This window comes from Sceloporus occidentalis, unplaced genomic scaffold, assembly GCF_023333645.1.
Source record: "Sceloporus occidentalis isolate IW3139 unplaced genomic scaffold, rSceOcc1.0.p SCAF_1, whole genome shotgun sequence".
NCBI lineage: Eukaryota > Metazoa > Chordata > Lepidosauria > Squamata > Phrynosomatidae > Sceloporus > Sceloporus occidentalis.
This window is the reverse complement of record NW_028316981.1, coordinates 231,328,052-231,352,112: the sequence shown is the minus strand read 5'-3', so window position 1 is coordinate 231,352,112 and position 24,061 is coordinate 231,328,052. Positions and strand designations below refer to the sequence as shown.

General features: G+C 38.5%; 1 protein-coding gene across 12 annotated transcripts in view; it reads right to left on the bottom strand.

The window, feature by feature from the left end:
* PTPRD (protein tyrosine phosphatase receptor type D) overlaps positions 1–24,061 on the bottom strand; it is a 1,452,104-nt gene that overhangs the window by 345,248 nt on the left and 1,082,795 nt on the right. For all 12 annotated transcript variants that reach the window (XM_089489811.1, XM_089489739.1, XM_089489757.1 and 9 more), the window contains one exon: positions 2,592–2,757. In XM_089489811.1, the coding sequence (XP_089345937.1) occupies positions 2,592–2,676 (85 nt within the window). In that variant the 5' untranslated portion in view covers positions 2,677–2,757. The remainder of the gene's footprint in view (positions 1–2,591; positions 2,758–24,061) is intronic.

Genomic DNA, 24,061 nt, shown 5'->3' with positions numbered 1-24,061 from the left:
GTACTTTTAAAATGCCTAATTATATAAAGGATAAGTTGTATCACTGCTACATATTTACTGGCTGAAGTATTACAATGTCCTTGGTTTCACCTTATGCATAAGCATCCCAGCTGGTCATTAACTATCTGGAAAAGGCCCAACATTTTCCACTGTCATTAATCTACAAATATGTATGTTTTCAGTATTTGCTTTTGCTATTTAATTCACTTTCACGGTGTTATATGGGACAGAGTCACCCTAAAACAAGCTACAAAGCAAACTATTTCAAGGCTTTCTGTCTATAAATAGTTTTATGTTACATAGATAAACTTACTGCATATGTATAAGTCTAAAAAATAAGGTTAAAAACATTAACCCCAAAAAACTGAGTTGATGTATCCACAGGTTAATGTAAGTACTCTACTTTAAGTCATATATATATAAAACCATCCCCTGGTGAAAGATCTGCCCTGGAAGGACAGACCCCCTTCTACTCACTTATCTATCCACTGTTTAGTATCAGCATGAATAATTATATCTACTGGAATTTTATAAGTTCTTTGGCATTGTTTTCCTTTGCCTCGTCCTTTACATCCTTCATTACATGCCCCTAAGTTTTACCCTTATCAAAATATCAAAATCCATAATTTTGGCCCCAAAACCTGCCCTCGACTTATACATGAGGTTGACTTATAGTCGAGTATATACAGTAAGGCAAGCTACAATCCTAATGACAATAGCATTGGTGTCACTGATATCTGGGTTCTCTCAAACAAAATTCAGACTGTGCTATAACTGTGCATGGCTCAATTCTTATATCAGATGAACAGAAATAATTATGTGACATAGTAACAAAAATTAAGAGGATCAAGACATCCCTTCATTAGCATTAATTTTAATTAATAAAAGCACACTAACAATATAAGGCCATCTTCCTGAAGGCATCTTCACAAATTGCCTGAATAACAAGGACCTACAAGGACAACAAAAGGCAAGTACTGTATATACTCATGTATAAGTCTAGAAATTTGAGTCAAAATTGACTCAAAAAACCTGGGTCGACTTATCCATGGGTCAATGCAAGTCCTGTACCTTAACTCAAAATAGGATCCATCTCCCTCTCTGAGTAGAGTGGCAAAAGGTAAGAGCTTAGTTCATCCTAGGAGAACCTAAAAGAAGCACCAACCTTCTCTATTCTCTCCACTCTGGTCCTGCTTCTGGCCTTTTTGAATACTTGGATAAGAAAATAGAACTATTCTTTGAGATCATTTTCCTTTCCTTCATTCTTTACATCCTTTGTTGCATGCCCCTAAGTTTTACCCTCAACTTATACATGGGTCATATCAAAATTCATAATTTTGGCCCCAAAACCTGCCCTCGACTTATACATGAGGTTGACTTATAGTCAGGTATATACGGTAACTAAAGTTAATGGGTGCTCACTGCTGTACACTGAGCTGTGATCTTAGTTCCCGGCCACTTAACACATGAGGAAATCCCCATGAGCATGTATGTACAAAGCTGTTACAAGGCCATTATAAAATTTCTGAAAGGATCGGAAGCATAAATTGTTGTCCAGTAATGCTATCCACTGGTTCATATATAGAAAGGTTGCATAGATAATAGGTTCCCCTCTGATGTTCCCACAGACAGGATACTCATGAGATCCAAATAAAAATCTAATCTATTAATGCAAAGCATTACTAATTATGTTAAAATTAACCCAAAGAAGCTGTCAGTGGAAAACATTACAAGATTAAGTGACATCACCAAAATATATCAACACACCTGCCTCTCGATACATGTGCTTCACAACAAATCCAAGCAAGCTGCTCTCCATCCCCACTGCAGAAAACCAGAGAACAGCTGGGAGAAAGAACACATGTAAACAAGGCAGACCTAATGATTTCCTAATTAAAAAGGAGATATTATCTTCTCATTAATTGGCAAGCTAATTGACCAAAACCCTACAGTACCAAACCACGAGTTCCAGACTTAGAACCTAGGTGCCTGCAGTACACCCAAGTCTCCACACACACTCTAAAGCCCAGCCTCAAAGTTGTCAGTTCTGCTTGGTTTGTTCAAACCGTGTATTCCACGACAGCTGTTGGAATAATACATTAGAACAGCTGCTGTGACAGACACAAAGGACCTGGAATTTTAATTGGCCTGAACGCCGCATTGTTTATTTCCCAAAACTTGAAAAGAAAATATCCAAGGAACTGAAAAATACCTAATAAGACTAAGTGATGTTTGCCTTCTGGCAAGCTAGGTTAGGTTTTGTTTTGGCTACACAATTTTGCTATCATTGTCTCTTTGAAATGATGGATAACAAACAAATAAAGAGCAGTCGGAACCCTCCAATGCATAAGAAAAAGGGTATTAACAAGAAGAAAAAATAGTAAGGAAGTCAGTAAATAATCCCTTTCAAACACTGGCTGAGAGCCAAGGAGGATCCCACAGTGTCTCAAGATTGAGTCAAAAGGAAGCTTATTCAGAGGCCCTCCGAATGTGCCAACTGAAAACAAAACTGTTCATTATGGCCAAGATTTTATTTTATTTTATTTTACAAGGGAGAGAAATAAATAAAAAGGAAAGGAAAGGGAGCTTACTTTCAGCATCAGCACAGAGTAGAAAGCACAGGAGCACTACTACTGGCCTGGCTATATGCATCATCCGACAGTTTGGCACCAGCATGCTTTGGCGGCTTCGGTCACTGGCTTAGAAGCCACTGCGAGTTTCTCCAATCTGAAATTCCAGATGAAGAATTTTCAAAGCCTGCAAAGAGGAAGAAAGAGAGAGAGAAAGATGTTCAGAATGTTTTTGCTTCTTCCTCTGAAAATACAAAAACAAACACATTTTTAACAGGCAAGATAAAAGCATTAGATTCCATTCCCAAAGACTGGGATTAGCCTGGCAAAATACCTCAAGAGCTGCACATTTTAACAGTGATTACAAAAAAAGAAAAAAGAAAAAGCCAAAGCCAAGGAACATCCTTTTGCAAGGCATCCTGCAACCCACATTCTGATCAAGTGTTCCCATGTGCTTCAACATATTTTCTTTTCTTAGCAGCGTACCATTGAGATTGAGCTGTCATTCCTAATGAAGTCCCACTTTAATACTTCAACTGGAATAAGCCATACAGATACTCTAAAGAAGGGTTTAGAGAAGGATTCAACCTCTAGGACAAAGGCCTGCTAACAAGCAACATATTGGAAGCTGATTTCCTTGCATCAGGTAAGAATGACAGAGCTAAATCTGCTTCTCTTCCTAATGCCCTATCTGCTAGGCTAGGATATTGGTATTTGAGGATTAATTCAACAGTCTTATCTGGTTTGGCATCTTAAAATCCTTCTCTCTACCCACCCAAAGTTACTGTTTCCTCTCTGATTTACCACTATATGTGAATTATGTAATTCACAAATAAATTATGAATAAAGATTCCATATTCCAGTTCAGTCAGTTTAATTTTATATCTTGTATAAGAACTAATGAATAATACAGTGTGAGCATCTGCCTTTAAGAAGGAATCAATTTTGCCCTACTATTTTTACTCCTTCCAAGGCTATGTTGGAAACAAAACTCGAAAATGCACCCACTGCCAACAGGAAATTTTGAAGTCTGTCATTTAATTAGGGATTCATCATACTGCTAAGAAGTATGCTTTTCTAGGTCTGAAATAAGCACAATATAAAGAAAATAGTATTTGTATCACGGTGCAAAGGTTATCTGCATGAAGGAAAAATGAAAATGAAAATGAAAAGGGAAGAAGTAAAATAATATAACCATTGTAGAGAACAGATTTTTCCAAATTTGTGAGTGATACTAGCACAGAACAAAAAGTAATATTTTCTTGAGAAAAACAAGATGTCAGAAATCAAAATCAACTCTTGATTCTATTGTTACTATAAACACACACACACACACACACGGACCCTTCATAGGCAATAGACTGAAAGTACCATCTCTTTTCTTTCACCACTACCATCTTTGTGCCAGCATTTCAAATGACAGCAAAGTCCATGAGACATCAGTCCTGTCGGACTCAATTTGTGTCTGTGCAAGCGTATCAGAGCCAACTGCTGCAATAATGATTCCAATGCTATCACAGAAGATGGAAAAGTGTTTTCTGCATGTACCTATCTGACAGAGTGATGACAAAGGATCAGACCATTTCCAGATAGTGATGGCCTTGTCGACAAAAAAAAAATCTTAATACCGGCAGCACCAGTTTTCAAATGGTACTTCTAAAGAATGCTCATATACATTAATGAGCAAATAAATGGTTCAGAGAGTAATGAACAAGAAAATTGTGAGTTGCAGCAAAGACCTTTTCAAACAAGGTCTTTACTCTAATAAAATAAAATAAAAAATCCTGCAGTTCAATTGTACAATGAAGAGTTTTGTGTCAACTGAATGGATGATAATGCAACTTTTAAAAAGGGAAGCATTTAATATAGCCACAGGGAGCTATCAGCCTCTCACTTTCCAATGGAATTTTATTTAAATTTAGTCTTGAAGTTTATTAAAAGCTGATCTTGCATGTTCATATTCTGAAATGTGTTGAAACATGAAAATAAAACTATTTCCCTTATACATCTTGTTTTAGCAGTCCAAGCAAATAGACAAAGGTTATATCCTGATATTCAAATATTGCAAGCTGCCTATCAGACTCCTCTGCAAAGAGGCAAAGGAGGTGCATGCTCCTTCCTAGGCTATTTCAGATATACTTGCACATGCACTGCTTTACTGGATCAAAAGACAGTTTCAGTCTCTCACAGCCAGCTGAAAATATTTTGCTGCTAAAGGAAAAACATAAATGTTGCCTCTTTCTTATCCATGTCAAATTGCATAGCTAAAACCAGTCAAGTTATTTTGGCACATGAGGTAGAAAAGCACCTCCCACCTTCCCTGGTACAATAATACAATAATATTTATTTAATTAATTTATACCCTGCCTTTCTCTATGAACATTTTGCTGACCACTCATAACAACCCAAATCCATTATTTAACAAAACATTGTCACACTGTCTAACTGTAAGGTCAGTTCCAAAATAATAAACAAAATTAGTCAACAGAAACGTCTAGAAAATGGGAAGGGATGAACAGATATGGATAATTTGTAATGTGAATTGATTTCAATGGAGTGCAATCATCTCAACTGTCATTCACAACTCTCATAATTTCCTATAAATCTTTAGATAGTTCCTACTGTTTACAATGGTCATGCTTGCTCTTTATTTCGTGCACGGTGGAAAGGATATTCCAAGGCCCTTTCTGTTGCATTCTATGAAGAGAGATTCAGGGCTATTAGTCTCAGGCATTGCCAGAAGGCCCAGCTGATTAACAGAAAAAATTGTCCCCTCCCCAGCCTGCTGTAGGCATATTCTCCAGCAAAATGTTCTACAAGAAGGTGGTGGGGCTGGGTCTAAACTCTGGGCCTCTTGCAAACTGTTGTTTAGCCTTTGGACAAACTCATCAGAGTTCCACCACTACTAGCAAGAGAGAAATACAACTTCTAGGAACAACACTCCAAGGTAAAATCCACCCCAGAAACCATCAGAAGGGATCTACCACAATCTCTCTTTGCTTTACTGCTATGCCACCTACTCACTGATCAAGCGGCACAAATCATCCCAAGAAAACAAGGGGAAATGAGACAATGGAGAAACTGTATCCTCACAAGCCAAACTGAGACTTAGAAGAAATTATGAGGACAAAGAAAAAGAAAAAAATACAAAGAGAAGATCCATGTGCTACTTAAAAAAAACCAACAACTTCAAAATGACCCTCATCTGACTTTTCCTTCCATTAAATGACCCAATCAAAGGGGGAAAGGAAGAAAAGGAAACACTGATGGGATTTTATTCCCCACATTTCACATGCTGTCTAAACATGTCCCTCCTTCTCAGATGGGAATTTGAAGGAGTAACTGGTGTGGAATCTCTATTCCCATTCAGTGGACAATAGCTTTGGACTGAAAATATCATGTGGCTCAGTGGCAGACCCATCCTTATAGGAGAAAGGAGGGCATTAAAAGCTAAAAGCAGCTATCATTCCTATTCTTCTAACCCAAAATGGTAGCCATTCTCATTTAATGCATGGGAGAGCCTTGAGGTATCTAACCTTTATGTTGATTGGCACTCATTTCAGACCAGCTGGTAAAACGCAGCTAAAACGTTTAGAGACTCATTGGCTCCTCTCCAGCGTCCTGGAATTGTTCCAGGAAAGGCACATTCCTTTGAACCCAAAGTTTCTGTTCATAGGAAATTGCTTCTTCCCAAATGATTAAGGGATGCTGGAAGGGAGCCAATGATTTCCTGATGTTTAGGAAGCATTATCAAGCTTCACACATGCACACTTCCTAAACGTTTTAGCTGTGTTTTACCAGCACTTCAGCACTGGTCTGAAAATCTTCACTGTCCACATTACCACACTACACTTTTACAGTGCTGCTATTCCACTTTTACTGTTCTGGCTGCCTCCTCTTGCATTTGGGGTTTATAATTCAGTTAGGCCTAAAAGCTCTCTGGCTGAGAATTCTAAATGCCCCTCCCTACACTGCAGATCCCAGAATGCAACAGGAGGCAGGCCAAGCAGTTAAAGAAGAATAGCAGGACTATAAGAGTGTAGTGCAATAATCTAGACAGTCTATTCAATTCACCATGATGCCAGAACAGACCCTTTAAAGCCACCTTCTGGGCAACTTGGAAGCACAGTGTTTATACATTGCATGTTCCCATGCTGCCATGAAGCTGCCCAGAAGTTGGGCAGCCACCCAAATGTAGGCAGCTTCTAGGTGCTCTGGTACTGCAGCATTTATATGAGGCACCACCAGAGCAGCTTGAAACCACCATGGAACTGCAGTGGGGCGGGGAAATCCCCCCTTTTCTCTGGCTGAAAAAGGAGTGGATCTTTGCCGGTCCTTTTTAGGCTGGTTTCAAGGCAGATTGGGGCAGCAGCGTGTGTTTGCCGCAGCCTCAAATGGTCTTTGGAAGGGGCCCATCTGTTTCACCCCTTGGTTTACATTCATTAGGCTAACTAGTTCTTTTTCTCCTTCAATGTATGCTGAAGAATACTGTACTTCTGAAATTCTACCTATCAAAATATGTGTGTAGAATTTGGCATTCTGCGTTACCATGACTTGCTTCTGAAGTAGAAACAACGTATTAAGAATTCTCTGTTCTTTTATTTTGTACTTCTATAATTGCAAAAACAGCTGCAATTCTCACTTTCTTCAGCCTGGTTCTTTTCTCACACTCTGCATTAACCATCCAACATATATACTCCTGAATTGGACAAAATTGGTCTTGATGCAACTATAGACAAGACTGCAATAAATTTTTAATGTGTGATGTTTTACAAATGTGGATGGTGGCCAAGGATATTTATAAAACACTGCCAGAAAGCAATCTTGATGTGAGTGCATGAACAAGTTGTATTATTTTTGTGTGGCCTGCTACCGATATGTACAAGTACAGGTTGTACATCTGAACAGATTCTAGATGTGATCATATTTAGCAATGCATGGTATAGTTTTTAATCTAGGCACAAAATCATATAGTCATAGTCAGTTTATTGTACACATCAGTTAGGCAGAGATGGGGGAAAGACACACATGACCTCAACAAACTGAAAAGTATGACCCCCCCCCACAATTACCCCATTCACCTTGTAATTTTTTCAGCTTTAAAACTGCTATTCAGGAAGTCTAGAATGTAAAACAAATCAAGCCCATTGAATAATAGAGGAATGAAAAGCCAACTGAGTGGTATTTCCTCTTCTTCTTTCTAATGTGGCATGAAGTTTCTACCTTCAACATATTGTTTCAAAAACATTCTTGGTAACTTTGGGAAACTTTGCATAGGAAAAGCTATGTCCCACTATGCCACATAGTGGCAGGCTAGAAATAAAGGTGAAGTATTTTACAGATATTTAAACACCATGCTCTGTTCAATCTCCACAGACATAAGCTATTAACAGTAGCAAAGTCTTTGGCACTGTGCCCCAAGTGGCTTTCATTATCGTCGACATTACGCAACCTGGAGCCCTGTAATGCTTCTTTCCCCTGCATGCTTTCATAGTGTCATGACTTTAACTAGCCAGAAAATACACTAATATGTTCCCTTGGTGACCCCTTGGCCTTTAAGCAAAACCTCTTTGATAGCTTGTATGTCTACAGCAAGCTTTTAGTATTTCAGGCTGTGAAAACACATACATCTGGAATGAGAAAGTGCTTTTTTCCAAATACTACTAGTGAAGTCATGCGAATGACGAAGCCAGGAACATTGGATATGAACAAGGCGAGATACAGACAAATGCTGTCAAGTTATTCTGCTCTAGTCCTGACCTACAACATACTTTAACCTCAGTTTGGACCTTACTCATTGAGGAACAAACTATGGTGCAAAATAGAGCTGAATAGAGTGGCTGGAATTTTCTTTGCTTTTAAACTGTTGAGTAACAAGCCCATGTGTATGCTCCTGAAACATGTTTTACTCCAGACTTCCAACAGCAAAATGTTAATCAAGAGCGATGTATTTTGAAAGTAAAATAGGAAACACTTGATCCAGACTTCCAAAGTACCAATCCACTTCTGAGGCAACTTAAGGGGGAAAGTAGGGATTTGTAATTTGTGAAACAAAATGTACAAAAAGATACAGAGAATAAGAGTGCATGAAAAATACTTGGGAAAGTCCTGTTTCATAAGCAAATGGCTGCTCTTTCATAGTGTTGAACATAGCTTAAGCAATACCTTCTACCAAAAAACACTTGAGGGTAAAAAAAATAATACATGTAAAAGTTGTGTGTGTACAAAAAAATTGAAATTAACTTTTTATAGAGAGAATACTATAGCCAGGGGATGAAGGATATTGAAAGGGACAGAGCAGTACATTTGTTTATTTTTTTAAAAATGCTGAAACAAATACATTGTACTGATCAACAGCTCAGAAAATCTTGGTTCCTTTAGGGAAGGTCAATGTAACTTTACCTTGGTGTAACGTAGGAATGGAATCTAGATTGACAAAAGAGTGGCAATACAAAAAGTACCTCATATGTTACACCTACATATGCCTTCACTTTGCCATTTTTAAAATTTATTTATTTATTTTTGCCACTGCTGCTAATGAAGGATAAGCAAAGAGTACACTCATCCCTCCACATTCTCTGGGATTAGGGGCACAGAAGCCCCCATGAATATGGAAATACCTCAAATAACAAAAATACTATGTTTTTACCCGAGAGAACACCACTCCAGGGATTGAATTGAAGCACCTAGACTGGATTCAACAGGCCAATGGTTACTCCAGCTCAGACATCAGAAGGGCTGCCAGAACCAGAAAAAGCCATAGGAGTGAAGACAAACAACCACCCAAAGGGAAGGTATTTTTACCACACATCAAAGGAGTGATAGACAAAACAGGAAAACTGATGAGGAAACACACCCACCAGGTGATCTAAAGACTGACCAAGAAAATCCAGCAAATGCTCCGCTCAGTGAAGGACAGGAGAGAGCCTCTCACAGCCACAGGAGTTTACTGCATACCGTGCAGCTGCAGACAGGTCTACATAGGGACCACCAAATGCAGTGTTCAAACGTGAATCAAGGAACATGAGAAACACTGCACATTGGACCAGCCAGAAAAATCAATAATATCAGAACATGTTATAAACCACATTGGGCATAAAATGCTAATTGAAAACACTGAAATTCTTGACCATGCCAACATCTATCGGGTCAGAATGCACAGAGAAGCCACTGAAATCCGCAAATACCTGGACATCTTCAACAGGAAAGAAGAAACCCTGAAAATAAACAAAGTTTGGCCACCAGTTCTGAAAAACACCAAAATCAAAAGCACATGCAAATAAACATCACTCAAAGTCAGGGGCTTTCCCAGCAGACAATGGATCACTAATGAAATAGACGCAAATCCTCCTTGCATATCCTCCCATCCTGAGGCATTGCCATTCAACAAGTATAGAACCATAGAGCTGAAAGCAACTTCAACATCTATTTAGTCCAAATTCCTGATGCATAGGAAAGCATTGCTAAACCACTCCTGAGATATTGCCATCCAAACTCTGTTTAAAGACCTCCAAAGAAGGAAAATCTATCACCTTCCAAAGCAGTCAAAGCCACTGTTTAGCAGCTATTACAGTCAAGATGTTCTTCTGAATGTTTAGGTGAAATCTCTTCTAATTTGTATGCATTTGTTCATGCCTCTGGAGCAGTAGGAAATAAACTTGCTCCACCTTCTGTATTATACCTTCAAATATTTAAAGACAGCTATCACATCATATCTCAGTCTTCTCTTCCCCAAGGTAAACATATCCAGTTTCCACACCGCCATAGTTCCACTCCACTGAACACATTCTAACTTGTCAGTATCCTTCTTAAACTATGGTGCCCAGGACTAGATATGTTTTCCTAGGTGATGTCTGATTAAAGTGGAACACAGTGGTGCTATGACTTCTCTCCATATGGACGTTATACTGCTGTTGATGCAGCCTTGTATTGCATATACTACATCCAAAGCAGTCCCCTGATCCACCAAGACTGAAACTCTTTCCAAAAAATAGGGAGATAATTAAAATCTGGCATGACTTGCTTTTGAGAAACCAATGCTAGTTCTTAGTAACCACAGCATTACTTTCTAAATCCCTCTGATGATTTAATGATCTTTCCTCGTACCTTTCCTGGTAATGATGTCAAGCTGACTGGTCAATAGTATTTTTATTATTTCTTATTATTTCTACATAAAGATGAATGCTTACTGTGATATTCTGGCAATATCACTAGTCTTTCTTCAGTGTTATATTTCAATCTGGAACCAGCCAAATTGCAGTATATACAGTACTAACCTTTCTGTATTGCTTGTTTCAAAGTTTAAAGTGGAGCTCTAATCAGCCCATGGAGATCTGTATCATACCTGTTTCTGGGTGAGCCAGTCCCAAAAGCAAGTAAATCAATACAAGAGGAAAATTTGCAGGAACTCAGGACAGACAATATTTCCAGAAGCCCTGACAATGAAGAATTGAGACTTATGTACCTCAGCAACCTGATTTCCAGCCTAAACTCTGTTGTAGATATTTCCACAGTCCTCCTTGGAGGACTCTTCCATGGGAATCACCTTTTCCCAAGAAGCATCTGCGCCTAAGGGCTCCTCCTTTCTGACCCAGCTGCTCACCTGTTAGATTCATCCTCTACTTTTATCCGGAGTTATACTGACTCAAGAGCTAAAATACCACTATCTAGGGGTGAAATGTTCTGTTCCTCAAAAAATACTAATTTTGCATTGCTGGGGGGGGAGGGTTTGGATGTGCCTCATTGTAAGAGGCTTCCAGTGGAGGCATAAGAATTGGTGCACTTGAACTTCTTAATAAATTCTTGTCAAATGTGTATATAAACTTTACAGTCAGGAACTGGACTAAATCATAGGCCCAAAATGCACTGTAGAAATAATCCAGTTTGAGACCGCTTTAACTGTCCAGGCTCAATGGTAGAGAATCTTGGGAACTGTAGTTTATTGTCGCCCCAGAGCTACAACAGAGAAGGCTAAATGTCTCATAAAACTGCAGTTCCAAGAATTCCCTAGCATTGAGCCAGGGCAGCCAAAGAAGTCTCAAACTAGTTTATTTCTTCTAAAGTGTGTTTTGGATCTCAGGAAAACTAAGACTAGGGATAAAAAAAAAGAATGCTACAAAATTTATTTTTTAATGGCTGAAAAATAGCCATTTTTTATGGTTGAATGCTGGGAAAGTCTGACAGGATTTTTAAAATTGCTGGTCTGATTAGAATCTCTACAGTGCAGTGACTTAGGGTGCATCTACACTGTGAAGATAATGCAATCTGACACCTATTAAACTGCCATTGGCTCCATCCTACAGAATCCTGAGATGCGTAGTTTTGTGAGGCACCAGCACTCTGGCAGATAAGGCTACAGACTTTGTAAAACTACAAATCCCAAGATTTCATAGGATAAAGCTAGGGCATTTAGAGCTGTGTCAAACTACATTATTTCTACAGTGTAGATGCATCCTTATTTTGCCCAAAATTTAATGCATTTTATTTTTATTTATATATTTTGTTAACTAAACAAGTCGGGGTATACCTTCCAGCCAGACCCAAGGGCCATTCCTTTCATCCAGCCCCCAGGTCGCAAGGCCCGTAGAGGTGCTTCCAGAAATTTTCCTAACACCCAGTAGGGTGTCCAAGGTGCTCGCCGAGATCAAATCCAAAGATTTATGCAAAATATAAATAAATATGTCCAATTAGAATCAACAAATTTCAAACCAAATCATGTATTATTGTGACTCCACCTCAGCCAATCTCCCTTATGCCACTGGAAACAGTGTGGTGTAGGCGAAAAACCCCATGGAAAAGGGCAAAAATTCCTACATGGCCCCTAGGCGACCAAGTGAAACTTCACACTATACCAGCGGCGGGTGGGTGGGTCGACGGTTAATCCAGGAATGAGACACCCAGGGGATGACAGGCAAAGCATGCCCTTAACCACACCCCCTAAAGCCTCATGCCATGGCAACAAGCCATGGCATGATTTTAACTGCCCTGGTCTCCACCAGTAGGAGGGCAGCAAAAAGCCCATCCCAGCTCCACAGCCTCCAGCGTGGAGGGGGGTGGGATGGCCATTTCTGAAAGGAACTGAAGGAAAAGTAATTGGTGAATGAAGACTGAAGAAAAGAGGAAAGAAGGAGGAACTGAAGCAAAGGGGACAAGTCAGAAATGGAGCTCCTATCATCTTTAAGGCAAATCAACACAAACTGATCAGTCACAACATTTTAGGACATGCTCTTGGGAAAGGAAGAGAAGGATGCAAATGACTTTCTTCAAAGGAAATAAGGTAATAGAGATTGGTTGAAACTATGTATGCTAGAGAAATGGAAGGGGAAAGCAAGCCTTGTGTACAGCAAATATTCTTTACAGCTGAATGCTACTTCATATGCCTTCTACAGGCATTACAGCAGTGCAAAGAAGCCCACAAGCAAAGAATGACATTATTAGGGCTGAATTTCACTTGCTGATTTCAACCAGCCAGAATGCTGAGTTCCGGTATAGAAAGGAAAAGACTATCCTCTTCTAAATAATATAAAATAATAGGGTATTAGATTTCCACTAACCATTCATTATCAGTACCAGAAAAATAAGGGAAAATAAGGACAATCATGTGACTAGTTCTATGTTTCTTGAATAATAATCCTCCTTACCATACTAAATAAAAGGAATTTAAAGAAAGGTAAGGAAAACAAGGGCACCATATCAGATGTTAGTGAGGAGGACAAATGCATTTAATAAAGTTTAAAGGCCCCCCTCTTTTTATTTAACATTTAATTGCACAAAAAGGAAATGTCTTGTAGTGAGTTTCTAATTGATTTCTAATTTATGTCTTCTAGTGAGTTTCTAATTGATTATGGCAAAGTTATCACCACATGCCTTCCAGTCACCCTTGAAAAATCAATGAAAGGATTTGTGCCTTCATCATGGAAACCTAATACATACTCTTCTATTTGTTCATTACGATAGACGATCAAATATGAGTTAACCAGAAACACTAGTGGTTTTTGAACATTCATTACTTTTGGTTTAAAATAAAAGGGTCCGTAGATATGCTGTTTGCCATCCTTGAAGAGCACAACTGAGCCATAAAGGGTGGGCAACTTTATTTGTCTCACTTATGTCTGAACTTGGTAAGGTACACTTATATTAAGGAAATTTGGCCACTGCTGTAGTAACTGGATTGTATAGATGAAACACCAACAAGTCACTAAAAAGAAGCATCAGTAATACACTGAGCTTATGCATGCCATTCCATGTCTACTTCTGAGTCTGTTTTGTAAACAGATTTCATGCTCAACTGATGACCAAAGAGGAACATCAATAACTGCTGAGGCCTTGTCATAGAAAGAGAGAAAATTTGTACAGTCCAGTAGTCACAAATGACTTGGCCCACCTCTAATCTAGGAACACCATCGGGCAAAAGAAACAGAAAGGCAATCAGGACAGAAGATAATAGAAAACATTAGTTGAGCAAGAAATAATCATCTATTACAAAAAGAATATAGGATTTTGGATTGTTTCTTCACCAATAAATTTCAAAAGCTCTCAAAGAAAGACAGACATACACGTCTAAACTACAACTAGCAGGAATAACAACTATGTATGCATGAAGTCTGGTTTTGACAGGTTTCTTTGGAAAACCAATACCATGGAATAAAAAGTCATTCTGCAATTTGAAAAGCAAACAAACAAAAAAAAAAAACTTGATTTATTTGCCCAAATATGCAACTGCTAGATACATCCAGGCTACAAAAGTAAGTTTTACTACAAACATCTAACCCTGATTTTAGAAAACTTCCCTAGCTTAGTAGCTTCATTAACAGAGAAATAAGCCCCAAAATTGTTACAATTATATATTCCAGTATAAACTAGGTTTTGCATCATAGTGGGCTTCTACCCAGCTCATGAGTGAGGAGGAGGAAAAGGTGAAGGAGGGGGAGACGAAATAGTGGTAGTGGTAGTACAGTAGTAGTAGTCATCTCTCTCCCTCTCCCCATCAGCATCAATAGATAAATAAATGGATTGGGGAGTGGAAGGGCTAGTGAGGCTGAGCAGAAGTTAAATCATGAATTCTTTGGTGTGCATTTTGTTTCAAGACAGACAGAAGAATATAGAAACTTGGAAAAGCTTCTTCTCCTTTTTATGAAACCCCAGTGGATTTGAGACTGTTTGACAAAAATTTCCTGGCATCTTTTGCAGGAACTAGTCTCCATGGTGAGATCAGAGCTGAAAGAGAGGCAAAAAGAGTTTTCCTTTGTTCACTTGTCTCCTTCTTAGGTCAGCATCAAAACATTTGTCATTGCCATAATCTAGGATCTCTCAGATAAATCAACAGTGACAAAAAAAGGAGCAGTGGGTGCCATTGTTGCTTCCTAGCAAGAGAACTACCTAGATTCAGGAAGTTAATACCAAGAGTAGATGCTTTTCCCTACCACAGCAAACCACACCCCCCAAAGGGTTTTTTTTTTTTTAATCCAAGGCTGTACACAAAGTAAAATTATTGCAGAGGTGAAACCCGCTCAGTACAATATTTTGAATAGTAAAATGGAGAATGTAATAAACAATTCTCCACATTTTCAAAACTGTGTAGTTTTGAAGACTAGTTGCAGTTTGGCAATAATTCTATGGGAGAAAAGTGCACGTTTGTGCTGAAAATGCTGGGTTTTGTGTGCATAAAATGTCATTCTCTGTGCAAAAACAAAAGTGCATTTTTCATGATCTATGGGACTGCCAGCTGCCACCTGATCACAATTTCCCAACATTTAAGAAGCCTACTTTTCAACCATTTTCCAAATATTTTTCCCATCCCAACATCACAGAGAAACCAGTGTCAGGTTTTTGAAACTGTCTTCATAGGTCTAAGGAAGAAAAAGTTTTACTTCTTATTGTTGAAGCTTCAGGTTATTTTACTGTCACATTATTCTACAATATTGTATCTGTTACCTCTTCTGTTCATTTTCAGCCTTACAAATTAATTTCTAAATTATTTATTCTAGCCATTGCCTAATCAAGTTGAAGCAGGACTGACTGAGAATTCACAGAGAAAATGGAAGACAGTAATCCAGCTACAACTAGCTTTAGCCTGAATGCATTTTATTATGACATTGCTGATGGCAAATCAGTCTTATTAGATACTGTGTTGGAGAGCTGATGTGATTATTCTTCAAAAGCATTTGGTAATACAAAATGATTGGATAAGAAATATAAAAGTTTTGTGAACAATAAAAATATAATAAATTGCTCACACTAGAATATGTTATAAGAATATCAACTGGATATATTATATTATATACATGTGAATGCTCTTTCTCCATATCTTTGTCACAAACATAAACACATAATACATGTGTGGATTCTAAGCATAAGATTTTTGTGTAAAATATTGGTAGCTTCCTAGATTTTTTTTAAAAGAACACAATTCCTATTCTAAAAAGGAACCAAGAAGCAACAAAGTTTAGCCATATCTTGCATATAAACTCCTGTTCATTCAGTATAACTGTAAACACCAAGGCCAAACTTTAAAATGGCTGTTTTAAGACCCTCCTAGCATATATTCAGAAAAATGATCAAGTAGATCAAGTTAATTAAGAAATAATATATTTAATGAATTGACAGTGTATCACTAGGGATTCAATCCTATTTTGGTTAGTGGAATTTACTGTGTATGTTTGTGCTGAAAGACACTGCAGCAACATCCAAAAGAGCAGAAAGACAGATAACAGATTAGTGCATCCCAATGTATTTACCTTGTGGTTGCCATATGACAAACAAGTACTAATTTTCAAAACTGAGGAGAGATTCAAAGTGAATGGTTATATTGAAGGATTTGGGAATGTTCAGCTTGGTGCAGAGAAGACTGAGTAGTGACATGAATATATCTCAAGGGCTCTCACAGGGAGAAGAGGTCTGGTTTGTTCTCTGCTGCCCCAAAGGGTAGGACCAGTTCTAAGTATTGAAACGCATGAGCCAAAAGAAGCTGCTTCCAGATGATGCATGCCCCCAAAATGGCCAGAAGCCGCTGCAACACTGTGATCTGTTCCTTTGGACCAGATCTAAATGGAGATGATTAAATGTGGCTCCTGGTGGCAGCCAATTTGGGACCATAACAGCGGGCCACTTTGGAAGCCTCCAGATGCTCCTGGCAAGCTGCCTCCTTCACCCCTATGTTGCAGCGGGGTAGATTTCAGTTGAACATAACAAACCTCTTAACAGTAAATGTAATTTGGCAACAGAACCAATTGCCTAGAAAGGTGGCATGGTTTCCTTCTCTAGACATCTTCAGAAAGAGACTGGACAGCTGGGGATGCTTTAGCTAGAGATTCTGCATTGAGCAGGGGGTTGGGCTCAATTACCCACTTGGACTCAATGACCAATAAAGCCATTTCCAACTCTATGATTCTGATAACACAAATTTTTCCTGTTTATGTGTGCAACTGAAGTTCCTGTTGGTCAATAACACAAGCTCTATGGTGCACACTTGAAGTAGGTCTTTTGATTCCAATCTGCATCTGTCACATGAGATTCCTTCTATACTGCTCATGGTGGTAGCTTTAATGGCATATGCTGGTTTGTCTGCCAAATATAGTAGGGGCATTCTCAAAACTATCTTCCATCTTCAGAAGCCATTTATGACTACTGAACAAAGAGAGGAAGCATATCTTCACAATGTATATCTTAGCTTTCATATTTACATAATATTTTGGACATAAGACTAACACTATTTAGCATTTAGGGGTAGCCGTGTTAGCCATACAGCAAATCCTATAACATCCAATGATACCTTTATTGGGCCAACCTAAATGTACAATTACATGTTGTAAGCTTTCGAAGTCACACTGGCTTCTTCATCAGGCAAACAGGAGAACAAAATTGAAGATGTTAGTCCTGCATTTTCTGTTTCTGGTCTTAATTTAGGTGGTAGGGAGGGTTATCGGCAGGCTGGCACCTCCCCCTTTGACCATGTGGTCACTGGTAGATTTTCAAAGTCAAAGAAATTTAGTGTCCATTTGCAATTTGAGGAAGATGTTTCCTTGCAATCCAGCATGTCTCCTTCCTTTGTGAAGCCACAGGCTCCTATGTAGGTAGGGAACACTGAATTTCTCAAGAAGTCTTCATGTTTTGCATCAGGAAAACGTTAGGTGGTATAGAGGTAAAGCATGTGAATCAGTGCCAATATTAGAAAAAATGCTTTACCTCTGTTGGAGGCAGAAGGCTCAGATGGCAAGGTCCAGTGCACTGGAACTCTCTTTAAAATTCCTCTGTGGTGGCTAAAATGTGGTATCTTGAAATCCAAAAAACACTTAGCATTATGAAGGCAATTCTCGTAATAGCTTATACATGCCCCACAATGCTGCTGCAGCAAAGAGTTCATTAATGTACATTTTTATTATTTCTCAGCTTTAGCTTGCCATCTTCTCTGCATCCCAACAAAGTATAATTAATTAACAATGGTTAGTGGAAACCATTTAATTTCAAGACCTAGTTTTTGAATTTTGAATTTTAATTTGAAGACCCAGCTAGCTTGTTTCCACTAACCATAGTTTAAATGAGTAACAGATAAAGTCCTATACATGTCTTCCAATTGGGGCTTATGTTTTACAAAGTTAGTATATGATTGCAAATGGGCCAGTATTGTGTAGTGGTTTGAGTAGTAGACTATGACTCTGGAGATTAGGATTCAAATCCCTGCTAAACCATGGAAACACACTGGGTGGCCTTGGGCAAGTCACATTCTCTCAGCCATAGAGGAAGTCAAAGGCAACCCCTCCTCTGATCAAATCTGGCCCACAAAACCCTGTGATAGGGTTGCCTTGGGGCCATTATAAGTCAGAAAGAGCCTAACAGCACACAAGAACAATAGGACTGCAGTCTTAAGACTTCAGATGAAGGATAATTTAAACTTAAACAGAAGCAAAACTTTCATGTCATGTTGCAACGGAGGAGAGAGACGTAGACGTCAAGCCTAGGAGATACTAAGCTGAGCAATGTATCTAAATACATACATACAGTCTTTGTTAAAATTCAGCAGGGCTAGGGAATAGGAGTAGGAGTAAGGAGTAAAGAGTTAAGAAGTGAGAGATTTTTACAGGATTAGGAGTAGGAATAAATATATTTGTTACTCCTTATTCCTGTTATTATATTGTACATGAAAACATAAAAAAATGTTATTATATTGCACTGGGGAAGGGACTGGGAGGAAAAGAGAGATGCACACACACACACACACACAGACTAGTCTTGCAAAGCAACTGGGGCTTTTCCCCAGGGTTGGACAGTAGGAGCAGGAGTAAGGAGTAAGAGGGTTTTTTACAGGAGTAGGAGTAGGAGTAACATTAAGAACAATATCTTACTCCAGAGTAGTACAAGGAATAACACCAAAATCACCACTATTTCCCAGCCCTGAAACTCAGACTATTGATCATCTTGAAGATTCCACAGAACATGCTTACAACTGTTTATTGAAAAGGGGGTAAGAGAAGAAAAAAAGAGCCAATTTCCAAATCAATCTTGACATTTGACTCATTATTGTAATGTTGCATATATTGTAACTTCACAGAATGAACTGGCAAGTAGCATAAAGACATCATAGCTACCTTTTAAGCCACTTTTCTTGGCATTCACCAGCTTGGTCCATTAGATTAATAAGAGGACAGAGAAACAGACAACGTTACAAATCTTGTTTGTTCTTCCATTGCTGTAGTTGGCTGTCCTCATAACAGTTTAGGATTAGAGAATGTCTTCAATTATACAATGGCTGATCACTGTCCCTTTTTGGCTGGCTAACAAGCCACGTCTTATATGAATATGTTACTTCTTCTGTGCTAATTTTTTTGTTGTTGTTCCATTACACACAAATAATATTGATACAAATGGTACCCACACAATTAGAAAAATCAATATAAATATCCTAGGTACAGCAGAATTGTAGTTGGATACCATTTCCATTTCACAATCACAGGCTAATAATTGTCACTTTTAGCAGCTAATCAGATGACATGACTGGATTTCTAAACAATATACAGAAAGAAAGCATAAAGATTCTTCTTCTTTAGAAAGAGAGTATAAATCTGAAAGCTTCCTTGTTTCCTAGCTTTGATTTTACACTTTCCAACAGTTGCCATAAATTCATACATTAAAAGTCCAATCTAATCAAAACACGCTATCCCCCAGTGTAGATCACATGCACATCTTTATGTATGTAAAACATTTGCCTGTCAAATCTTTATAGAGCAGATATTTTATTCAATCTTCTTAAAGCAAATAAGCTGTTCAGATGCCTTTAAAGAGATCAGATCTTCCACACTGGACAAAATAGCCCATACTAGGCTTTCCCAAGAGACATGAGCTTTCCTTGTGTTTGAGCCATTTAAACAACACACCAGCTATCCAAAGGAAATGTTGCAAGCATCATTTCATTTACAAATAGAAAAGCCTGTCACATCAAATGAGTCAGACAATGAACAGAATGAATGCATATTTTCATTTGCAAGAGATAATTATGGGTGCATGTAATGGTCCCAATAGCTATTCTGCCTAGAGAGACTTTTGTGTGAATGGATGCACCATGTAGATTGTTTTGCTTCATTGAATCCATTTCATCAGACTCCAGAAATATATTCAGGAAAGTTTGAGGTCAGGGGACTTTACACACTCTACAATTATACCACTATGATTTCACTTTAAGTGCCATGGCTGCAACCTGACACTAAAGCCATCTGGCAGAGAATTCTCCCTAAGATGCAAATCCCAGGATTCTATTGAAATTTGCCATTATAGTCACTGTGTAATATGAAATTTGCCATACTATCATTGTGTACTATGAATGGGCCCCAGTTTTCTTCAACAATCCTGCAAAGGGTGGCCACAATTGTTAGGTTCTATTTTACAAGAATTTGTGAGTACAGTAGAGCAGATCATTTACTGCTGTTCTTTTCCTTCTGTGGTGGGGATCTATGTATTTTTTGCTAATTTTCTTCTCGAACGCATCAATAACTACATTTAACAAATTCCTTCCGATTGCCAAAACATCTTTGAAAACTGCACAGTTTTTCAAAGACTGTTAGCAATTCAGGATTTATTCTGCACCGTGTGGCTCCTTTGCACAGAAAACAGGTTTTTGTGCACAGGAAACAGCAAATTCCATGTAGAAATGAAATTTTCTGTGCAGAAACTGTTTCTTGTACAAAAATGTAGTTATCTGTGCAAATTAACAACATTAATTTTTAACAGAATAAATCTCCCATTACAGTATTTTCTGGAAGGAAATAGTATTATTCCTTCCTACTATTATTGTTGCTGTTATTTCTACTGCTGATAACATTGATATTGACATTGGTGCCGAAATCACCATCCCTGCCCCCTCTCTCCTGTAGGTTAACTTCTCCTGCACAATTCACCCACAAGTTTTTTTCTTTTCTTTTTTATTATGCTTGTATTGGCATGTTTTATACTATCTGCTGTTTAATCCTATTTTATGGCTTGGACTTATGCTTTTACGATTGGGGGGAGGGCTGGGTTTCTGGGATCTGTCTTTTTAATTGTAATTTTAACTGTATGCTGTGTCATTTTACTGTTGTGATCCGTTTTGATTCCCTGTGAAAAAGCGGAATATAAATAAATTATTATTATTATTATTATTATTATTTCTGAGTAGAAATGTTTTCTTATTAGAAAGTAGTGTTTGCTGCACAAAAATAAGGTCCAAAATGCACGGGCCAAAAAAAAAGTTATTTAGATGAAGCACACCCCCAAAGCGACAAGAAACTGCACTAAGGCCATGCTCTGGTCCAAAGGACCAGATTAAAAAGAAATCGATTTGAATGGACTCCTGGCCAGCACATTTTGGGACTACAGCTGGTGGCCTGTTATGGGAGCAGGCCATATGGTTGTTGCAGTCCTTGCTTGATCCTGGCTGAAGGCTGCTCTTTAACAGCCGTGTGCTTCATCCCTAAGTCTCAAACTACAATGATTCTTCTTGTCAGTCCAATATTCCTCCAAACTGGAGTTTCTCGACACTTGGGAGGGACACATTTTTGACCATTTTCTGAATATTTTAAAATATTCTTTCCATTCCTAGCATTGTGCAGCTGTTGGGCTATATGTGGGCTTCCACTATGGGCCTCCAAAGGCCATGCCCTCTTTTCTTCTTTTTTTTTTTTTTTTTTTTTTGACCTTTCCTGATAATAGCTTCTAAGGGACATACGTACACTTTGTTTTGAGGACACCCAAAAATATAAACCAAAAAATGTAATCAAATAGTGATCAGGAGTGATTTCTGATCATTATAAACAACTTATCATCACCAGAAACAGCGCTTCCGGTCACCAGTAACTTTACATTTGTTATCAGTAGGAGTCAGAAATACCCATCCAATCCCAGTGTATACCTAAGACTGTTTTATGCAAGTGGACAAAAAACATCATAAAGTTGCTTAAGCACAAGTAATTCACATTAATAGGCTGTCACTGTAAGTCAGGGTGGGAATCATGCAGTCCTCCAGATATTATTGGACCTCAAGCCAGCTTGGCCATTTATCTGCAAGGCTGGGAGTTGCACTTCAGCAATGTCTGGAGCCACATGTTTCTCATCCCTCTTATTAATGTTTAAATCATGTGTACTATACATCTATTATCTCTACAATGTCTGTTTTGAAACTATATGGACCAGATTTTTGTTACTGTTGGTTCATTATAATGTATTCATTTAGAAACATGTTTAATGAATAATTTTAAGTTCATGAAGAAATAATTCACCAAGTATCTCCTTTTAGATACAGTATTTACAATCTGCCCTCCACATTCACAGGGGTTAGGGCCACAAGGCCCCTGCAAAGTGTAAACACCATGAATCTGTCCACCACCCCCCTAACATTTAACACTGGTTGCTCACGCACAAACACCTTTGAGATCCTGTGTAATGCTTGTGCTCACTCATTCCAAAGGCAGAAGTTGATGCCTGTGGGCTGCCAGTGAGTGAGCAAACGCACACACTCACGCGCGCACACACACACAGTCAGCCTCCCTTCTGACACTCACTTCATCCTAACCCCTTTTTGCCCGCCCACCCATGCAATGAGAGAACACACACACAAAGACTTTTCCTCCTCGCTTCCCACCTGTGCACCTGTATGACTGAACAGACACACAAAAGGACCTCCCATTCTCATAACCCTCATCCCATCCCTTTCTTTCCTTCCCTCCTATGCATGTGAGGGCCATGCACACACATGCAGACCTTCCCTCTTTATGATCCCCCCATCCCATCCTCTTCCCCCCTACACAAGCATGTGCACTACTTAGAGAGCACATGTAAATGAACAAGCCACCCCATCACTTTGATTTCCTCCCAGGGACACCAGGTGTCATCATAAGAATGTGAAAGTGAGGCAAATAATCTGCAAATAATCAAATCTGTGAAGGTGAAACCCTCAGATGTGAAAGGAGGACTCCATATTCTCTCTTTAAATAAAAGCCTCATTGGCTGATAAGACTAATTGAGGATTTTTATATCCTTCATAAGCACGAATTTCAACCTATTCATTGAAATCATACCCACAGATTTATTGGTTCATTTGCTGCAATCCTACACACTCTTTCCTGGGATTAAGTAACAACAAATACTATGGAGTTTAACTCTGAACAGTCACACAGAGGACTATGTATTTGGGTATTCAACCTTAAGTTTCTTTTTCCATTGCTATCATCATCCAGGGGAAAATGGGGTATGACACTTCATTTCAAAGATTGTTCTATTTTTTTTTAAAAAAAAATCTAATAAATTTTCCTTATCTCAAAACAAAACACCTTTTTTTTACACTGTAAGATGATATTGAAGAGTTTTGTAGGAACACTGCAGTGCACTTTGAGAGGGTTTCATCTTTCAAAGAAGAAATGCTTGAGCAACTGATGCTAATCCGAGAAGGTTGCTGCTGCACAGTCTATTATACTGGAGAAGTCTCTTGATGTGTGTGCTCTCCCTGGAGTATTGTTCCAGATTGATTACCATCTTTATAATGAAATGCTCAATTACTGCTTTGAAATAGGTAATTATAAAGATTGTGTGTATTTTCCAGTTAGAGATTTTGTTTTGATTTCCCCCTTTTAATTATCAGTGCATGAAAGGCAACTGAAGAAGTTTGAACTGCATGCAGCATGTCTGCTTCTAAAAAGTAAAGCAGAGCAAACTATTAATGATGTTCTTTATAAAATTAAACTGAACTTGTTCTGGAAGATAGATGATGATTGATAGATAGATAGATAGATAGATAGATAGATAGATAGATAGATAGATCACAATGTCCTGTAACTGAATGAAGATCTCCAGCTATATTGTATGAATAAGAAGTAAGTTACAACTAAGAAGATTATTGCACAGGGGAAAAAACGTTCCCCAGTGTGTTCTCACAGAGCATGATGGGAACTCGATGGGGCCCAAAACGCTAGTTTACTGCACGGTGGAACGCCGCCGTTGCCGCCGGGCATTCCCATCGGGTTCCCAATGTG